The sequence below is a fragment of the Gobius niger genome (genome assembly GCF_951799975.1).
Source record: "Gobius niger genome assembly, chromosome: 24".
Lineage (NCBI taxonomy): Eukaryota > Metazoa > Chordata > Actinopteri > Gobiiformes > Gobiidae > Gobius > Gobius niger.
The window spans coordinates 653,714-674,940 of NC_136875.1; the positions used below are offsets into that span (position 1 = coordinate 653,714).

General features: G+C 44.0%; 2 protein-coding genes and 1 long non-coding RNA gene across 3 annotated transcripts; all 3 read right to left on the reverse strand.

The window, feature by feature from the left end:
* Positions 1–330: 330 nt before the first annotated feature.
* nudt2 (nudix (nucleoside diphosphate linked moiety X)-type motif 2) lies at positions 331–17,597 on the reverse strand. Its single transcript, XM_079582121.1, has 3 exons — positions 17,535–17,597; positions 2,122–2,239; positions 331–680 (listed from the first exon to the last, which is right to left on the reverse strand). Exons 2-3 carry the CDS (start codon positions 2,234–2,236, stop codon positions 358–360), a joined length of 438 nt encoding a protein of 145 aa, XP_079438247.1. The 5' UTR covers positions 2,237–2,239; positions 17,535–17,597; the 3' UTR covers positions 331–357.
* Positions 6,613–9,601, reverse strand: LOC306982437 (uncharacterized protein; the record flags this gene model as incomplete). The annotated part of the gene is made up of 5 exons (XM_079582372.1): positions 9,495–9,601; positions 9,202–9,373; positions 8,983–9,131; positions 8,798–8,914; positions 6,613–6,671 (listed from the first exon to the last, which is right to left on the reverse strand). Exons 1-5 carry the CDS (start codon positions 9,586–9,588, stop codon positions 6,613–6,615), a joined length of 591 nt encoding a protein of 196 aa, XP_079438498.1. The 5' UTR covers positions 9,589–9,601.
* Positions 10,837–12,290, reverse strand: LOC306982543. The gene is made up of 3 exons (XR_013794213.1): positions 11,947–12,290; positions 11,110–11,206; positions 10,837–10,967 (listed from the first exon to the last, which is right to left on the reverse strand). It is a non-coding gene; the product is annotated as an uncharacterized lncRNA (long non-coding RNA).
* Positions 17,598–21,227: the final 3,630 nt, after the last annotated feature.

Here is a 21,227-nt window from a genome sequence, read left to right on the forward strand (position 1 = left end):
TTTAAAATCTGAGGTCCTTCCAAGGTCCCCGTACTCCTGGTTGGGACCTGCAGGGGGCCCCGGACGCCACTTTGGGGACCACTGCTTTAGAGTAATTTGAGCCCAAACTGCAGTTTAAAGAATTTGCATTACTACTGTATTATTAATGAACGGACGTAGAGAAAACAGTCCAATGTCATTATTTTCAGAGAATATTGGATTTAATGTTTGAATCACATTTAATGATATTCACAGTTGTCATTAGCAGGTTTTTCAGTCTCCAAGTTAATCAAAAATGAGTCCAATGCACCATGAGGCGCTCTCTCCCTCCACGAGATGTGCTCTCCCACTGGTGAGGCCCTCTCTCCCTCTCCCCCCTCACGAGGCGCTCGGTCCCCGCAGCAGGTGCTCGTGCGCCGCCCGGAGCGTCTGCTGGAGGTCCGAGTACCCGGCCAAGGCGCAGGCGTCCTCCAGCCGTGCCCAGTGGAAGGCCTGGTGCTCAGAGGAGAGGGTGACCATGGTGTGGGGGTCGAGTAGCTCAGCGAGCCAGTACAGTGAGTCTTTAGGCCGCCCCCGCACCTCGTAGTGGAGCTCCCGCACAAACCCCGGCACCACAGACAGCTGCTCCCTGCTCAGCCCCGCCTCCTCCTGGGTCTCCCTGAGCGCCGTGGTCAGGTCGTCCTCGCCTGGGTCCACGTGGCCTGTGGGAAAACACATTCATACAAGAGTCACAGCCCCAAGTGTCACAACATAACATTTGCAAGTTGCTTAAACCTTCAAAGTTCATGTTTTAGCTGTTGCATTTCTGTTTTATTTTCCTTGGTACTCCCACCAGAGGGCAGCATTTGTCCACATTTGTTCTCATCACGGCTTACAAAACTTTTAATGACGATCTGTGCAGTTAAAAGTGTCACAGCCCCAATGCAGAACCTCTCCATCAGAACATCCTCCATCAGAACATCCTCCATCAGAACATCCTCCATCAGAACATCCTCCATCAGAACATCCTCCATCAGAACATCCTCCATCAGAACATCCTCCATCAGAACATCCTCCATCAGAACATCCTCCATCAGGACATCCTCCATCAGGACATCCTCCATCAGAACATCCTCCATCAGAACATCCTCCATCAGAACATCCTCCATCAGAACATCCTCCATCAGAACATCCTCCATCAGGACATCCTCCATCAGGACATCCTCCATCAGGACATCCTCCATCAGAACATCCTCCATCAGAACATCCTCCATCAGGACATCCTCCATCAGGACATCCTCCATCAGGACATCCTCCATCAGGACATCCTCCATCAGGACATCCTCCATCAGAACATCCTCCATCAGGACATCCTCCATCAGGACATCCTCCATCAGGACATCCTCCATCAGAACATCCTCCATCAGGACATCCTCCATCAGGACATCCTCCATCAGGACATCCTCCATCAGGACATCCTCCATCAGGACATCCTCCATCAGGACATCCTCCATCAGGACATCCTCCATCAGAACATCCTCCCAATGAGCAGCTCCACACAGAAAAGTAGCTTATAGGAGAGTAACTCTTAGGGGAGTAGCTCGTGGGAGAGTAGCTCATGGGGAGAGTAGCTCGTGGGGAGAGTAGCTCATGGGGGAGTAGCTCGTGGGGAGAGTAGCTCATGGGGGAGTAGCTCGTGGGGAGAGTAGCTCATGGGGGAGTAGCTCGTGGGGAGAGTAGCTCGTGGGGGAGTTGCTCGTGGGGAGAGTAGCTCATGGGGAATAGCTCGTGGGGAGAGTAGCTCATGGGGGAGTAGCTCGTGGGGAGAGTAGCTCATGGGGAGAGTAGCTCGTGGGGAGAGTAGCTCATGGGGAGAGTAGCTCGTGGGGAGAGTAGCTCATGGGGAGAGTAGCTCGTGGGGAGAGTAGCTCATGGGGAGAGTAGCTCGTGGGGAGAGTAGCTCATGGGGAGAGTAGCTCGTGGGGAGAGTAGCTCATGGGGAGAGTAGCTCGTGGGGAGAGTAGCTCATGGGGAATAGCTCGTGGGGAGAGTAGCTCATGGGGGAGTAGCTCGTGGGGAGAGTAGCTCATGGGGAGAGTAGCTCGTGGGGAGAGTAACTCTTAGGGGAGTAGCTCGTGGGGAGAGTAGCTCGTGGGGGAGTACCTTTTGGGGGAGTCCAGTGGTGCTCTCCGTAGGACGTCTGCAGCAGCAGGAACTCAATGGCGCTCTCTGGAGGCACACGGCGGAATATGATGAAACCGCACGCTCTTAGCGCCATCTCCTGGGCGAGAAGAAAATGACTGGTTATGGTTAAGATTCACCTATTGTACATAGGGTTGTCCCAGTGGATGATATCATCCATCGTGATGGATGATATCATCCATCGTGATGGATGATATAATGGAGGTACTCCATTGCTGCAGTACCTCCATATCGCCGCTGGTCGCCCATTGAAAAGCATTGGACTTCAGACACGTTAAAAACAACTTTAAAGTCTGGTCCCAATTTTACAGCTACAGCTAGATATTCCTCCTGTGATAACGCTGGGTTAGTTACAATTAAGGGGACCAAGAATCTCGTACTTAATGAGGGTCGGACTGTTGGCATTGGAGCTGCGCGAGCTACACGCATAACTACACGTCACGCAAGGGCCGAGTCTACAGTGAAGATCCCGCCCTTAGGAACATGCTTTGTCAGAGCTGGGGAGGGGGAGTCTGTAAATCCGCCATAATGAGGGTAAACGGGCAGGAGTGAGGAGAAGCTGTCCATTTATATATAGCCTACAGCAGGGTAGGCAAGTTTGCTCGATGGAGGGCCGGTTTTCTTCATTGTCAAAAGACCAAGGGCCGGACCCTCCAACTGAAGGATTTGAAGTAAAGCATCACTTTCTATTATGCCAGTTGTAATAGATGGGAGTGTTATGCTACCACTGACCTATAGGGGGCATGGTTGTACAAGGCGAGAATGAGAGCAGCATGTTGTATTGCTGGCTGCCCCAATGTTCATTAAAAACTACAAGTATCATCCATCTGATTTCTCCACATCCTTTAATGTCAAGGATATTACATTTGGCGATGAGGAAACTGGTGAGCTTGGAAGACGCTGTTAGGAAGAAAACGGCTTGAGAGTTCTACGGTGCGGATTCTCGGCTAATGTTGGACAACGAGGAAGCTAGCGCGGACGGCGGTATGGCGACTTCCATGCTGGGAACCCTTACTGCATTTGACAGTCAGACGCAGGCTTGTGAGGAATATTGCAAAGTTTTGGGACACTTCTTTGAGGCAAATAGGATCACAGATGCAGGAAGAAAGCGGGCTATATTGTTAAGCTCAGTGGGAAGCAAGACATACAGTTTAATGAGAAACTTGCTAAGCCCAGACAAGCCGGGGGATAAGTCATTCACGGAGTTGACTGATCTGCTTCAGTCACATTACAATTCAAAGCCCAGTGAAATAGTCCAAAGATTTACATTTAATTCCAGGATGAGAGCGGCAAACGAGACTGTGACAGAGTATGTGGCTGTGCTGAGAGAGCTAGCACAACATTGCAACTATGGAGACAAACTGAAGGAGATGCTACGCGATAGGCTTGTGTGCGGCATTGCGGATGATCGCATACAGAGGAGACTGACGTTTGAAAAAGCCTTGAAAGTCGCGCAGGCCATCGAGACAGCAAACAGGGATGTACGGGACTTGCAACCGACAATGGACAGTGCTGTAAGCAAAAGTGCGTCATCAATGACAGTGCATAAAGTGAAAACGGGACCTAAACGGGAAAGCAGGGGTGTTCCATTGGCCTGTTATAGGTGATCATTTGGCACGGGACTGTCGGTTTCTAAACGAGAAATGTCATTGCTTTGGAAAAAAGGGGCACGTGAAGAAGGTGTGCAGGTCCGCGCCTCCTGTGGCCCGGCAGGCTAAGGGGGGAGGAAGGAGTGTTAAGGATAGCCGAAAGGAAAAAAGGCAGTACACACATCACATGAATGAGTCCTCCGACACACAATCTAGTGATGAAGAAGTCTTTACACTGCACAACGTGAAAGATTCAAAGATAGTAAAAGTCGACCCTATTACCACACAGCTGGACATAAATGGGAACAAAGTAATGTTCGAAGTGGATACAGGCTGTAGTGTGACGATTTTGACAAAAACTGAATATGGCAAGTTGTGGGCAGCAGGAAATGCACAGGAGCTGCAACGCTGCTCATTGACTTTGAAAACATACACAGGCGAAAGGGTATCTACACTTGGGACTGCAGATGTGACTGTAATGTATAAGGACAAAGTCAAGCAGTTACCCGTTGTTGTGGTAGCCAGCAGTGGACCAAACCTGTTAGGCCGAGCATGGCTAAGGGAGTTGGAAATGAACTGTGTACATGTCAACAAGATGGATCAGTCTCAGCTGATTTTACTGAACGCGCTTAATCAAAACGAAGAGGTTTTCAAAGAGGAACTGGGGACCTGGAGAGGCCCGCCAGCAAAAATATATATTAAAGAGAACGCTATACCAAAGTTCTACAAGCTGAGGCCTGTACCTTATGCCATGAGGAAGAAAGTCGAGACAGAGCTGGAGAGACTCACAAAGCAAGGCATCATTGAACCAGTGAAGTTTTCAGAGTGGGCTGCACCAACAGTGCCAGTGTTAAAGCCTGACGGGACGGCGCGCATTTGTGGAGACTACAAACTCACAGTAAATCAAGTCTCTAAGCTCGAGCAGTATCCAATACCAAGGTTGGAAGATTTGTTCGAAAAGCTGACTGGGGGGGAGAAGTTTAGCAAACTAGACCTCAGTCACGCATATCAACAAGTCACTCTGGATGAGGCATCAAAGCCATATGTCACCATTAACACACACAGAGGGCTCTTCCAGGTGAATCGCTTACCATTCGGCGTTTCTTCCAGTCCAGCCATATTTCAACAGGTGATGGAAGGTCTGGTGGCGGGAATTCCTGATGTGGCAGTTTACTTAGATGACATCTTGCTGACCGGCCGGAACGACCAAGAGCACCTGGAGACCTTGAACGAGGTACTGAGGCGGCTACAGGAGGCAGGTCTTCGACTTAAGCGCAACAAATGTGCCTTCATGGGGCGAGAGGCTGAATTCCTCGGGCACAAAGTGGATACCTCGGGGCTCCATCCCCTGCCAAACAAGGTAATGGCCATTGAACAGGCACAAGCACCCACCAATGTCACACAATGTCTTACTTAGGTTTACTCAACTACCACAACAGATTCTTACCAAACCTTACATAGACTGTTGAGAAAGGATACACCATGGAGTTGGCAGGAGGAGCAAGAGAGAGCTTTTGAGGAATCTAAGAAACTCATGCAGTCATCAGACGTCTTAGTGCATTATGACAGCCATAGAGACTTGATATTGGCCTGTGATGCATCGCCTTACGGAGTGGAGGCGGTGTTGTCGCATCGTATGTCAAAAACGGGCAGGAGCGGCCTATTGGTTTCATGTCACGGACACTCACGTCAGCCGAAGCAAACTACTCACAACTGGACAAAGAAGGACAGGCCGTGATGTTTGGCATTCAGCGCTTCCATAAATACTTGTATGGAAGGAGGTTTGTCATTTCCACAGACCACAAACAGACCCTGCGTTCCAGCCTTGTTCTGTAAGAACAGAGTTAAGTGTGCAAGATGGTTGTGTATTGTGGGGGTCATTGTGGGGGTACCTGCGCCAGGTCGGGGAGCTTTGATTCGCCAACTACATCATGGTCACCCTGGCATCACCAGAATGAAAGCTTTAGCACGAAGCTACTTCTGGTGGCCAAAGTTAGACACAGACATTGAAGCAGCGGTGAAGGGATATAGCACCTGCAAAGAACATCGCAACTCACCAGCTCCAGCACCACGTCACCCTTGGGAGTGGCCAAGCAAACCGTGGCAGAGGCTACACATTGACTATGCAGGACCTTTTATGGGCCATATGTTTTTGATCTTGATGGACGCTCATTCAAAATGGATGGACGCTTACCCGGTAACATCAGCAACTTCAGCCACCACGATTGAATGTCTCTGGAAAAGTTTCAGCTGTCAAGGATTACCGGAGATGATGGTGTCGGATAATGGTTCATGTTTTGTGAGTGCTGAGTTTAAAGACTTCATGCGCAAGAACGGCATTGAACACATTACCTCAGCTCCTTACCATCCGTCTTCAAACGGCTGCGCCGAGCGAGCAGTCCAGACATTCAAGTCCATGATGAAAAAAGTGGGTGAAGGTAGTATCCAGAGCAAAGTTTCAAGAGTGCTGTTTAATTACCGCATTACCCCTCAGTCTACCACGGGGCTGTCACCTGCTGAAATGTTGCTAGGCCGTAGATTGAGATCCACATTGGATCTGGTACATCCTAACCTTCGATCCAAGGTTGAACGGAAGCAGGGCATTCAAAAGAAACATCACGACAAGCAAAGAGCAGGGAGAAGTTTCCTGGTGGGAGACGGAGTGATCACAAGGAACTTCAGTCATGGGCCAAAATGGTTTCATAACCAAGGTCACCGGTCCCGTGTCTTACAAGGTCATGTTAGGAGAGGGAACCGTGGTGCGAAGGCATGTTGACCAGATTCTGACAAGCCCTGAAGAAAAGGACATAATAGAACTGAAAATCACAGAACCACCCATAGTGCCATATGTCATCGGCTGATGCTACAGCACTGTCAGAGGAATCTGTGGCAGTGAGGGAGAGTTGTGCTCCAGAAGGAGATCTTCAGCACAAGGACAACGCAAAACCATCATCGACGGACATACCATCTCCAGACGCAGTGAAGAAGCACCACCGCAACAGGCAGTTGCGCCTGCACGCCGGTCTCAACGGACCGCTTCTAAACCCAGTTATCTGAAAGACTATGAATGTCTGAAGTAAAGTAAAAAGAAAATTAAGAAAGAAAGAAAGGAAAAGCAGCATGGATTGTAATGGTATGGTTACTATATTGTTTACTAAGGTTTTAAAAAATAAATATATTGTACGTTGTTGAATTATTTCTAAATAGTAGTAATAGGACATAGTATTTGTTTAAGGGGGGAGGAATGTAATAGATGGGAGTGTTATGTTACCACTGACCTATAGGCGGCATGGTTGGTTAAGCCGCACTTGTACAAGGCGAGAATGAGAGCAGCATGTTGTATTGATGGCTGCCCCGATGTTCATTGAAAACTACAAGTATCATCCATCTGATTTCTCCACATCCTTTAAAGTCAAGGATATTACACCAGTGTTGTACAACAAATACACTGTAAAAATGTCCATTTAAATTAGATAAATTACTTAAAATCACTTGAATAAAGGTTTTTTATGTTAAATTTATGTCGGTTTGAACTATTCTAAAATCAGATAAAAACGCTAATGCCAATGGAACACTTTTACAGTAAAACATATTTATTATTCACTTGAAATTATTATACAAAATAATCTGAATTAAGAAAAAAACTTGTGCTTGTTCCATAGGCAAGAATCGGTTTTATCTGCTCTAAATCCAGACCAAATCTACTCCAACTTTAGATTTAACCTCTTAATTCAAATAGATTTAAGTCATTTCTACCTATAGATGAGTATTCTTTTAGGATTATGGCCTATAAGGGTGTTCTGTTAAGACATTTTAATGAATTGACAGTATTTTTCACATTTCTAGAGTACTTTAACAGGCATTTGATCTCTGACTTGGGTCATAATATTTCACAAAATCATGATGGAGGGCCGGTTTTGGCCCCCGGGCCTGACGTTGCCTACCCCTGGCTTACAGTCTGCACTTCAATAAACGGGGACACGGTCCAGACCTGTCCTCCGCTACAGTAAACCACCTGTTTAGTGGCTTACAGCAGCTACACTGTTTCTTAATATCGCGTGGCTTCGCTTTGCTTTTCGTATGGAAACTTAACAGTTTTATAGCGTTGTGATGGATAACACATCGTAGCAAGCTGAGAGCGCACAAGAAGCAACGACAACAGCAGAGAGCGTTGAAATATGGTCATATGTAGTAAATAAAATCACTATTTTAGATGAAGACTTTTCGCTGTGGTCTAGGTAAACTAACATGGGAGATGTATCTCAGTGTCCTCGGCAGAGTGTGTGATATAGAGACGTGACTCTATGTATTACAAAGTTTTTTATTATATTTTTTCTTAAAGCAAAGTGCACAAAACAAATCACATAAATAAAATATATATAGGCCTATATATTATTGAGCAGGAACACTGTCTTTTTAAAATTGTTTTCAGTTTGCCATTGAAGATGTGAAACAGAATCATCCAGGTCACGTTTCTCTAAAGGCTCGACTGTAACATTGTGAACCCAAAGAGTCAAGTTAATAGTCCGAAGTAATTCAATTACTAAATTTAGTGAATTAAAGGTTTAACCAATGCAACACATACACTAAACTACCACTGAATAATGACCCTGTAGAGAAGAGACTATAATGAGGTCTTTATATGTATGCTTATTTAGTTGAATGATGAAATAATAATGAAAATTCTAGATCCTTTTTTGTACCAGTTTTCTTACTTGATTCTGTACTTCTGGCTTTTACAACAGTGCAGAATTTCTTTGGTAAAACTTACTACAAACCTACTACATCTGACAGCTCATATTGTACTTGAGGTTGAGCTGCATGTGCCACTCACTTGGTCTACATAGATGTGTGCAATAAACACATTGAACAGACAAAGTTGACAATACCAACTATAAAATGTATTGCAGTAAGTTTTCAGCTTCTAGAGACAGAAAGTGGTGCAGCATATACCTTCCTGTGACATATCTGACAGAACATATACAGGCTTCATTTTTTTTCACTGCCCACAATTAAATCTCGCATGGAACATTGATTTAATCTATTACGTTGTCCAATGGGCACAGATGGTTCAGGCACAGGTACTTTGTCTGTGTGCTCCTGATATGGGAGAGGATCCTCGACCACACTTTCAAACAGCAGGGCCATTAGTTGGTCAATGTAGACTGTAAACACAGCACAAAACATTTGTCTTTGTAAAAGCATAGGTTGTTTTGTTTTTGATGTGACATACCTGAGGTAGCTCTGGTCTTCAGGGCTCGCACGGTGTAGTCTCCACGTTTGTACTTTGGGTACACTATCGCATACCGCAGTACACCTTCAGGGGTTGTTGCCTGTGACCTTGTAGCGTTTTCATTGTAGTGCAGGGCAGCAATTTGCAACCTACAACATTTTTAGGTACAGATTCACACAGCACAAATTTCAGATTTTGAAAAATGTATGTATGCATTACCTGGCTAACATTCCTCTGAAGGAGAAGCCTGCACTTTTGGGGGAGAACCTAATTATCAGGCTGTGGAAGGCCTCAAGGGTTGATGTGTGGTACACCGGGCTGATTTTCTCCACATCCTTCACAAAGCACGGAGGCAAAATAATGTCACTGAGCCTCTCACATGCTGCTGTGCCTACAGAGTAAATTACCATGACATAATTGTAAAGCATTTTTTTGTTTAGAATGACAATACATTTATGAAATTTACACAAAATTTCAAAAATGTTATTACTGATAACAAATGCTATACTTACTTGGTTTGAGCCAACCTCTTGACCCTTCCCCAACCAGAGGCCCGTGTAGGCACCGAGGGAACAGGGCATTGTCGTGGGTGGGCACATTCTGCATGTGATTGGCCGTAGAAGTCGAGGAGGACGTAGAAGCTGCCTGATAAAGATGATTCAGCTTTCCCAGCTCATCATTTTTTCCCCCAATTCCTAGAGATAAAAATAAAGATTTACTAAATGCATAATAACCATAATATTGCACATTCCAAAATGCATGCATACCCTTTCCCATGTGCCGTGGGTCAAAGTAGTGCCTGATTTCCTTCTTTTCCTCCCTTAAAAACTTTTGCACGCCAGTGTGTCGGTCCGTCACAATGGCCTCCACATTGACACCCCTCTCTTCCAGCATGGTCAGACTCCGCACAAAGCCCTCCTTCTCCATGTCCACGCTGTTTCCAACCTCATTGCTCTAATAAGGAAAACAAATTAAGAATAAAAGTATTCTGTCATAACGCACAGAGTTATCCCAAATTACATAGTTATGTTTTTATTGTATTGCATTACCTGGACTAGCTGGATGTCAATGACTTTGTTACACGTTAGATTCATCATGGTGTAACTGCCATACTTGGCTGAATGTCCTACACGAATGCAAGTTATACATTAGCTGACTTTTATTAATACTTCAGATAAATGTTTATGAAATGTATTTACCAGGTGAATCTGCCCGCATGTCCCCGCCCAGTGACACAGAGCCGCTTTCAAGAGCCTCCCTGATGAGGTCATCCTGCTGCAGCTTCCACTGCCAGTTGACCGTAGGGATGAGGAGCTTTGCCTGATGCCTATAGAAGCACTGCTCTGACAGTCCCTGAATATTGAAGGCCCCCAAGAACTATAAAATTAAAACATCTGTTATCAGCTGATAATATATGGAAAAATTATCCAAACAATTCAAATGTTTTTGCTGTACCTTTGAAATCTGGCTAAAGGATGAGCCGGTGAACAGCACAGCAGCACAGAGCTGTAGGTTTCCAGCTGGGATGTTGTTCACCATGGGCTGACTGGACCACTGACTGGAGAACTCACAGCGAGGACACTGTTGAGTGACCCGCAGCATTGTGCCCATTGTGATGGTGTCCACAGCACAGCAACCAGTGCAGACAGGACAGCGCCTGAACAGCTCCAGCAGTTGGTCCTCATGAACAATATATTTTTTGTCCTTGTGTGGAGGGACTTCAGTGGGAATGCTATATAAAACAAAGAGGCATATTTCATTCCTCAAAAAACCAGGACGCTGTATATATTTTTTCAATCAAAAAGCTAGATTTTCTTTTTACCTTGAAAAGTCATCTATGTGGAAGCTGGGGTCAGACGCTGACACCTCACACCTTCTCCTTTTTAAAGATGTAGAGGCTGCTCTGGGACTGTCAGGAAGAGGGATTTCCATCAGGTCCTCAGGCCCACAACCGACGCTTGTGTAAGCGGTCCGGGCTTGAATAGCTGTACAAAACACAAACAAAACAAACACGTTTAAAATGGCAGTAATTACACAACTTGTGTCTAACTATATAAAAAAACAAAAGCGTAGACTGTTTTATACATAAAATGACAGTACTGTATAAAGGATAAATAGAGAGATCACCTTTGCTTCCCCTGCTCGGCTTCACATTGGCCTGGGCACTTGCATGCCTTGTAATGACTGGATCAGTCTGGCAGCCAATTTCTCTGCTCACTTTTGGCTGAAAACATAAAAATAAATATTATTTATAAAGTGTACACACAAGCGACATGCAAACACATAGATTGTAAACTTGTATTGATGATTTAGGAATACAACCTAGGATATACTTTAGAATATGCCACTGTATAGCAGACAAACCAAAAATTTGTATCAGGTTCATTCTGCCTATAGTAGGCTACTAAAAACTTCTAAATGGTTTGGCATTTTGAATAGCTGCGTCCAAATAGGTGTAAACTCCTCCACTTCCTTCTTCGTACTTCTGTCATGGACTCGGCCGTGTGTACGCGGACCGCTGTGTGTGACAAACTAATGAATAAGTATTACGTGGAAACCTGGTTGCTCGTTATCGCTATCCATCCGCACACGTCCATGCCTCCACATTCACCATCACCAAGTTACAAGTGTTGGCGTAACTTTGCAGACTGATGCATTAGCAGGCAGCGAGTAGACGCTGCTGTTCCTCAGCCAAAGTGAGCGAGTGCAGGACACATCGCCTGGAGCTGAGGCTGCATAGTCTGTTTACACGCCACATTTTTTCAACAGATCTACACGACTCATGTGATTGGTATTTTCAGAGGCCAAAACGGCGAATTTGTTTGAGACACTACAATACTACAAGACTAATATACTGTACATGACTCAATCTTTGAGCAAAGTAGCTACTATTGACAGAAATGACCGGGACAGAAGGAACCAAGTGCCTCTTCAAAATGGGTAAATCATTATTTTCTCACTCACCTCACATTGGCGCCCGAAATCGTCCTGTTGGCGGGGCAGCAGTGTCGGTGGGCTACGGCTCAGTCGTGGAAGAGCAAGGGTGGGGACGGCCTCGCTCTTCAAACGGAGAAGACTAGCATAGCCCAGTTCAACCTCCATGAAGTTGGCGAAGGAATCGCACGTAAAATGGTCTTTGCAAACTCCAGCCTGAGCAGGGAGTTCGCAGTTTTCCCCCAAGCCAATGGCGCGCGTCCACTGGCGCCTCATTTCTAAGTTCTGCGGAAACCTGTGCAAACCTACAGAACTGTGGCACCCCACTACACTACACTTCCTCCCCATCCTAACACAGTACAATTAACAATATACAATAACTTATACACGGCAGAACACTAAAAATGTCTAAAAATGTCCTAAGCTAAATTCAGCTAACAGCTAAAAGCAACTAATGACTAAAACTACAATATTCAACAACTAACACTACTAAAACTGTACAATTATCTATAATAGAAAAGGCTATCCTCATAAAATCTACCTAAATGCTATGGTAACTAATCGCAAACCTGACAATCAATGAAAATATTCTCTCGCTATTCCAACTCCAACTCCAACGGAGGCGTGAGCGGGACTGGGACGCTTTTACAGCCCAGAGCGGCAGGGCAACTGACGTCATCTCCAACCCCCGACGTCATCTCAAAAGCCTGCGCAAATGATAGGGGCACCAAATTCAAAAATCAAACACAGTACAGTCTGTTTGCTGTAGATGGCGCCTCACTGACGGTTTTAGGCAGAAAGTTGATCTTTCAACTAATTTGCTCTAAATATCCAAAATTATGACCAGGACATGTAGAAAACACAATTGGACACTCATTTATACAGTTTATCGCCACAAAAGTGGACTTGAGGGTGAGTTACTCTTGTAGCTCGTGCATGACGGCACTTCAGACCTGAAGTAACACCTAGTTCTGAGTGACAGGGCAGCATTTTAGAGGCAGTTGTGGTGAACAGTTCATTAGGACATGGCTGGAACATGCAGGGGGAGGAAATATTTAGTTTTTTAACCGTTTTAAACTCTGTATAGTCCCTTTAAGTGTGACGTCACGACTTCCGCTTCCACTCCTAGCATACCGGCAAATACAGTATGTGAGAAAAAAAACATAAAAAACTCTTAAAAACATCCATCAATATTTCTGAAACTCTGCGGAGAGTTACTGAACCTACTTATTTCTCAGACTCATTAGCCAAAAATGCCGCAATTACTGCTAAAAAAGTTATATTTACTAAAGTCACTACTACCGAGGTTAGCGCAGCTGCGCTGTTAGCATTTATCTCCGCTGACCCGGATGTTGTTAAATATGACTTTTATAGCAGTAGGTTCAGCAGGTTTGGCTAATGGGCCTGATAAATAAGTATGTTCAGTAACTCTCTGTGGAGTTTCACAAATATTGATTGAAGTATTGAAGAGTTTTTTGTAGTTCGCACATCTGTGAACCCGGAAGTAGAGCTGTGACGTCACCGCTTAACAAACGTACACTGCGTTCCAAATTATTATGCAAATTGGATTTTTGTGTCAAAAAGGTAAAAAAAAAAACAATAATAATGAAACTCATGGATGGTATCGTGTCTTGGGGCTCTATGAATCACTGACATTAATCTCAGACCTGGGATGATTAGTTTTCAGGTTAAGCCCAGTTAAGGGAAAAACTACTGAAAAAGGGTGTTCCACTTTATTAAGCAGATCATAATTTTCAAGCAATATGGGAAAGAAAAAGGGTCTCTCTGCTGATGAAAAGCGTGAAATAGTTGAATGTCTTGGTCTAGGTATGAAAACCTTCGATATTTCATGAAAGATTAAGTGTAATCATCATACTGATAAGAGATTTGTGGATGATTCAGACACACTCCGGTTTGTGCCGATAATGGCACAATATGGACGGTTTCTGCCAGACAAACACATCATATTAGGAGAACAGATGCCACAAAGCAGTATACAGGTATTTGAAGCTGCTGGTGCCTCTGGAGTTTCCCAAACATCAAGGTGTAGGACCCTCCAGAGGCTGCAGTTATGCATAAACCTTCTATCCGGCCTCCCCTAAACTGTTAATTGAATGCTGATGAACAGAAACGGCTGCAGTGGCTCAGAAATACATGAGGACTCATTTTCAAACAGTCTTGTTCACTGATGAGACCGTGTAGCCCTGGATGGTCAGGTGGATGCAGTAGTGGATGGTTGGTGAATGGCCACAATGTCCCAACAAGGCTGTGACGTCAGTAAGGAGGTGGCGGAGTCATGTTTTGGGCCAGAGTCATGGTGAGAGAGCTGGTCGGCCCCTTTAGGCCCTTTTGGGCTCCCTGAAGGTGTGAAAATGACCTTTGAAAAATATGTGGAGTTTCTGACTGCCTACTGTCTTCTGTGGTACAAAAAGAAGAGCCGTACTTTCCCAAACAAAATCCTCTTCATGCATGACAACGCACCATGTCCTGCTGTAAAGAAAACCTCTGCATCACTGGCTGCTATGGGCATAAAAGAAGAGAAACTCATGATGTGGACCCCCTCTTTCCCTGACCTCAACCCTATTGAGAACCTTTGGAGCCTCAACAAAAAAAAACTTCTATGAGGGTGGGAGGCAGTTTTCATCAGAACAGCAGCTCTGGGAGGCTATTCTGACGTCCTGCAAAGAAATCCAAGCAGAAACTGTCCAAAAACTCACAATTTTAATGGATTTGAGAATTTTGAAGCTGCTATCACACAAGGGCTCCTTTGGTAAAATATAACTTGACCTGTTAATATTTTTTTGATTGAAATAGCTTTTGATTTCAGTAAATATGACCTCCTAATGCTACAAATTCAACAAATGACCATTTTCAGTTAATTACAAGCTTTAAAATGTATTGAAACGATGAGTTGCATAATAATTTGGAACAGTGGATTTTGAGGTTTTTACTATATTTATTTTTGAAAAAAAATACTGTTGTCACTAGGAATTTTTTTCCACCACATTTAAATGATCCTCTACCAGTTAAAGACTTGAAAATGATGCTGACTCTCATTTGAGTTGACAATTTAGAAAATCTTAGAAAAATGTCATTTGCATAATAATTTGGAACGCAGTGTATAAACAGAGAGAAAAGTCTAAAATAACTGCAGTTTAGCCTGCGCCTTAGTCTACATGTCCCTTTGAAAGAGATTAAAGATCAACTCTTCAAAATGGCTTTTAATACCAACAACTCACTGAATTATCTTACGTTTTCTTTCTGTGAGGCGCTTTGGTTTTCCTGATGTTGTGAAGTACTATATAAATAAACTTTGATTTGTTTCCTGTAGCGCCTCTTGTGCTGCAGGTGTGGGGGCTTCAGTGTTACAGAAGGAGAAACGTGTCAGTCTCAACTCTCAAATGTCTTAAGCTCATAAGCGGCCGTTTGTTTCCTTTTAAAAAGCTGCTTCTTCAGGACCGTTATGAACTCTGCAGTAAACAAATCCACCAAACCCCACAAAATATGGCAAAGACGCACAAAAGTAGCCAGTAAAACTGTGTGGAGCAGAAACCACACACACAGTTCACAGAAAAAGGCAAAACACCAAGAGAGAGGGAGGTTGCAGTTTGTTCACACGTCGCCATGACGACAGTTTACTTTGGAAGAGGACAACTGTCAGACGACCGTGTCTTACTGAGTCTCCAGCTGAAAGAGTGGATTAGCTGGGTTTCCAACAGTAAATTGTAAGTTTGATCGTCTTTTATGCGCTGTTTACTCGTGTTTCTTTAACTCTTTGTAAAAGTAAAGCATCTTATTACTTGTGATGTCATAACTGTCTTAGTGTGGTCACGCCCACTCAGAGCGCCAGCCATTGTTGACCAGCTGTGCCCTCAGGCAGACGCAGGACAACTTTCTCATCCTTTTTTCACCTTTTTTTCTGCAGAGGGATGATCTGAGAACTACAGCCGTACACCGTGCTCCAACAGAAGTGGTGCAGATGGAGCCGACAACTGAAGCAATGCAGCCCGTCCACTATGACGGTGCCCTGGACCAGCAGGAAGGAGGCGCCCCTCACATCCTGGTCCCTGCCATATCCAGGAAACGGCTGGAGCCACTCGTCAACACCTTCTGGGAGAAAATGTCAAGTGCAGACATGCGCAGGTCCGAGTCCAGAGCAGAGCTGGTACAGCTGTTTTTGGAGATTGTGGCCGTCACCTCCCAAGAGATCCTCGAGTCCTTCAGGAAGTATGTAGGAGCTCTAAATCCACCCAGGACGCCGCGAGTTTCCAAAAGGACAGAAGAAGAAGAAGTCATGCAGTTTTTTCAGATGTCGCTGTGGTCATGAGTCCTCTGAAGAGCAGGTGGACCTGGTGAGCGATGAAGTGTCCTACAGGGTCAACAAGGCCCTGTGTCAGAGTGAGGGGGGCAAAAACCAGCCCCTGCCAGCAGAGGTTACCTGCCGCCAAGTGCCAACAGACGAGAGTGCGCAAGACAGACAAGATCCCAAGCGTACAAAGCTCCACACTTTCAAAGAGCATCTTTTATGCAGATGCTTTCCAGGTCCACGCACCAGCTCTGAAGAATCTTCATCATCTGCAGACTCAATAGGATCAACTGTACCTCTCACTCCACCCTGCATCAAAGCGTGCACTCCCGATAGTCTGAAAGAGGTGCGCAGGCGCCTCACTGGCGGTTTTAGGCAGAAAGTTTATCTTTCAACTAATTTGCACTAAATATCCAAAATTATGACCAGGACATGTAGACAACACTATTGGACACTCATTTATACAGCTTATCGCCACAAAAAAGTGGATTTGAGGGTGAGTTACCCCTAGAGACCATAAGCACCACTGCAGGTGTTGTAGCATGTTACGTTTTTTTACTCATTAATTGTCCGTGAGAGTAAATGCTGATAGAAAAGACAAAGGGAGAGGGATATTGCACATTCAATTACATTTTTTGTTTCATTCAAACTTGGCTGTAAATACTGTTTAAGTGGCGCTAGCCCATAGTTAACTTTGCCCATTAGCTTCTTCTTCTTCATGATTCTGTTAGTGTGTATTGGGGCCTCCGACTCGGTACAGGCAAAGCTGCAATTGCAGTTTTCCAGAGACACCAGGGGGAGATGATCCCATTAACACTTGTATTACCCCCTGACTACGAAAAGGATTTATTAAGGTAAACAAGTTACTTAGTACTGCTTTAAATTGTTCTTAACTTTCCGAACACATTATGGGACTGTAGCAGGCACATTTCACAATGTTCTGAGTTCACTATACACTGGACAGGAGGGTTCTACAACTACAAATAGATCAGGTACAGTGCCTATAAGTAGATAGTAAAAAGTACTGCCTGATAAAACTAGACCAAGTGAGTGAAGCCGCTCATTAGTTTTATTTGTGCTCTCTCTGAGCACACATCAGGACAAGATTAGGACCATAGACTGTAGAAAATAAGATTAGGACATGTGTTTGTTTCCACTGACTTGAAGACCAGAGTTTCGCCTTAATAAAATTGGAACCATCAGTGAAAGAAGCAAAATAAGTTCTAACAAACGAACACAACCTGGATCTAGTTCATGTTAAAACCAATAAATCTCTCTCTGCGCAAACACTGAAGCTTTGTTTTGTGTTTACCTTTTCCACTGGATCAACCGAGGCGCGCTCTTTAATTCTGTCCGTCCGGGAAACACACGCAGACAATGGTTCCTTCCGCCTTCCTTCTTCTTCTTCGGTTGTTTAACGGCGGATGCGAACTAAAAAGTGCATTTCCGCCCCCCACTGGCTTTAGTGTACAATACCAACGTTCAGCCAAATGCGTAAAAAAAAACAACAACAGTGATTGCTACTTTGACCCTCCTTCGCACCCTTCCTTCAGAGTTTTAACCATGGATCTATTATATTAAACAACTCCTAACCTCTTGACCCCCACTTGAACCGAGTACATTTTCTCCAGTTCGGCTCATCGTCTTTACTTATGCTGCCTTCATGTGCTCTGGTAAATATGATTGTTTCAAGTTGTGAAGTGGAAGTTACGAGGGCAGTGTTCAAGTGCTTTTGTGTCGTAGCAAAGTGAAACATAAAAAAACAAAACAAATCATAAATAAACTAAACAAATAAATGATCATGAGGTCCTTTACAAACCGCTGAGCTCCTGAAGGCAGCACCAGTGTTGGGGAATGGGGAGATAACTGATATTGTATTTAGTTACTGTTGTAGCCACAGTAAGACTCGTTACTAAAATCACATCACATTCCAATAGCACCGCCTAGTGGTCGGTCACAGACATGTACTGTTTACTACTGCGATATACCACATCCCTCTTTATACCTTTTATACCTTTGGACTCATAATGTAGTTTATTTTCAAAATGCATAACTTTTCTAAACATATGAAAGCGTTTCTTAAATGAATGCACTGCACTTGCAGAGTGCAATATAAACATCGTGGCGGGGTGAATATGGGTAAAGTGGGACACTTTTGGAAAATTCAGTTTCCACCTCATTTTTGGTTTGGAATTAATGCCAAAGTCTTTAATGTTACTTATTTTTAAAAAAAAGCTTTAGATTCTATTTTACACCAGTGGAGGAAAAAAAGTCAAATGTTTGACACAGAAGTTATACTTTTGCCTCAAACACAGGTTGGTCCAATGATAATTTTTTCGAGGTGCTATTGGTTAAGTGGGACACTTGTAATTGGTAAAGTGGGACACTATTAAAATGGTATTTTTTGTATTCAAAATCATTAATATTACTGTAGCAACTACTTTTTTGAATATGTGAAGAGGTTTTGAATAATAATAACAGAGAATGGTTGTAATGGTTATTCTAACTGTTGTGTGAGACATTGGCCCATCATGGACCTGTGTCTGATGTGCAGCCTGTGCTGTCAGACATGTTCCAGTGTGGAATAGCGAACCGGGAGCTTTGGTATAAACTGAAAACGAGTGACAGGACAATGGAAGAATAATACAGTAAAGTGGCTTCATCAGGTTTACTTTTGTTTATAAATGAGTGAGGAATAATCTGAAGGACATGTCCAAAAAAACACATGTTACTCTGTGAACCCAGGCCGCCTTTGATTGGTGAAGTAGGAACAAACATGTTTTAAAGATTTGCAAAGAAATATATATAGCCGATATTTTAAATAAATCTACAATTAAAGAACTTAGAAACCTCAAAGAACAACTTAATGTTGAAATGTTGCTAAACGGCGAACAACAGTTCATAGTGAACAAGAGCTACAGTTGAAACTTCAATCAGAAATGCAATCATCAGAAAACTTGATCAAAACAAGAAATATAGAGTTAAATGTATCTGATTTGAAGATGTGTGAATAAAAGAAACACCTCATACCCAGGATTTTCCACAAAAATACACTGTCCCACTTTGGCAATATGACGCTGTCCCACTTTAGCAATAGCACATTGGTAAAGTGGGACAGTGATAAAATCTCTTAGAAAAATAAAAGTATAAAGAATAAACATGTGATTTTGAGATGTTTTGTTTGCAGATGCATTCCCTTATATAAAGTATCAACAAAAATCTGCATGTGTGTTAGTTTTAAAAAGTTATAACCTTAAGATTATAAATCCACAAATGCTATGTCATTGGACACACCTCTGCTTCTTTACTACTCGGTGGTAGATTACGGTTTGCCACATATGAAGTGAATAAATATCCACAAAACCATTATTTTCTCATCCTGCACATTCTAATTATTGGGTGTGTTTGTATTTTTAGTAATAAAATATGACACATTAAAAAATAATAATGATTAAAGCTAAGTGTCCCACTTTACCCATTATCCCACTTTACCCATATTCACCCTATGTAAAACTTGTCTACAACTCTTCACTTACTGTTTTTTTTATTTTGATTATATCATATCAAAACAGATAAAACAATTGGACTATTGATTGAAAATGTCCATTTAATGGTCCTTGTACCTGGCAGGGCGCCGGGTTGCCCGGCCACTGCGAGTGCAGCAGGGAGGCGTGCTGTCCAGAGCTGCAGGTCCAGAAACGTTTGGTGGGGGCTCTTGTGATGGCTCCACATGGTTCTTCTGAGTCAGATTGTTCATCATGTCTTTAAACAGACTCGGATGAACTTTCCTCAGATGTCTTCTGTTTCTCCTGAGCATGCTTCCTGCTGGAGTCTGCTCGGTGTAGGAGCGTGGCTGGCTCCCAACCACGCTGTGTTTGCATAAAAGAAGAACCGTCTGGGCGCTCGCGGTCCAATCACGCAGCAGAGAGCCCCCACACCTGCAGCACAGTGGAGGCGTCACAAGAGGAGCTACTGGAAACAAAGAAAGGGACGGGAACGAGGGGAAGGTGAAAGACTGTTGTGGAGCGGAGGGAGCTGCAGGAGGAAGAGGTGGAGGACCTGACCAGTGCAGGACACCACGCTCTGAGACGGGACATTCGAGACATTTCATTTTAGAACCTACACTTACTTACTTACACTTACAAGAGGTTTAGGCTACACTTGCTACACACTGGTTACACTTATTTACCACGAATTTGGAATGCAACAAAAGGACTTTGCAAGTGCCCACATCCCAGAAGGACAGAGGCGGGTTTGATCCTTTCTTTCTTCTTAATGTTCTGATTCTAAAACTGAAATTGAATGACTGAGTACTTTGTAGCCTGGCACGAGCCGGGCTGATCCTCCTGTTAAGACAGACATGGGGATGCAAAGTCTGGTGTTGTGCCGTTTGAATTTCACTGACTCCAGCAAAACCAAGCAGAGCCAATTCAAAGCACGGGAGGCGGGAGCTGACGGTGGGATTTCCCATCAGCCAGTGCTCCTCCTGTAACTAAAACAGTGGCGATCTTTTACCAGAGCCCTTTCTTCTGCTTCAAATGAGCTGCACTTGTCCTGAAAGCCACAGAAGCTTTTCAGAGGGCCGTCACCGGAACCTTTACTCCACTGACCTGGAAGTAAACGCAAAGGTCGCTGATTGGTTCGCTCTCGTTAGCCCCGGCTCCAGTCTACATTTGGAAATGATGTCCTGTTAAGTACTTTTATGTATTCCTTTGATATCAAGAAAGTAACTGTATTCTAAACACCCACTGATGAAAGAGTAACTGTACCTGAATACAGTTGCCCAAAATGAGTATTCTAAACAGCTGTATTCAGTTACTACCCAACACTGGCTTTGAAAAAAATGCCAAAAAAAGCAACAAAACTGAGATGAAAAAGCGATGATAGAGTGACAAAAATGTGTGCCAAAAACACAATAAAAAATCCACTAAAGAGCAACAGAAAAGTGACAAAAACGCAATAAAAAGATAAATGAAAAAGGTGACTGCAACGCGGCAACAATGCA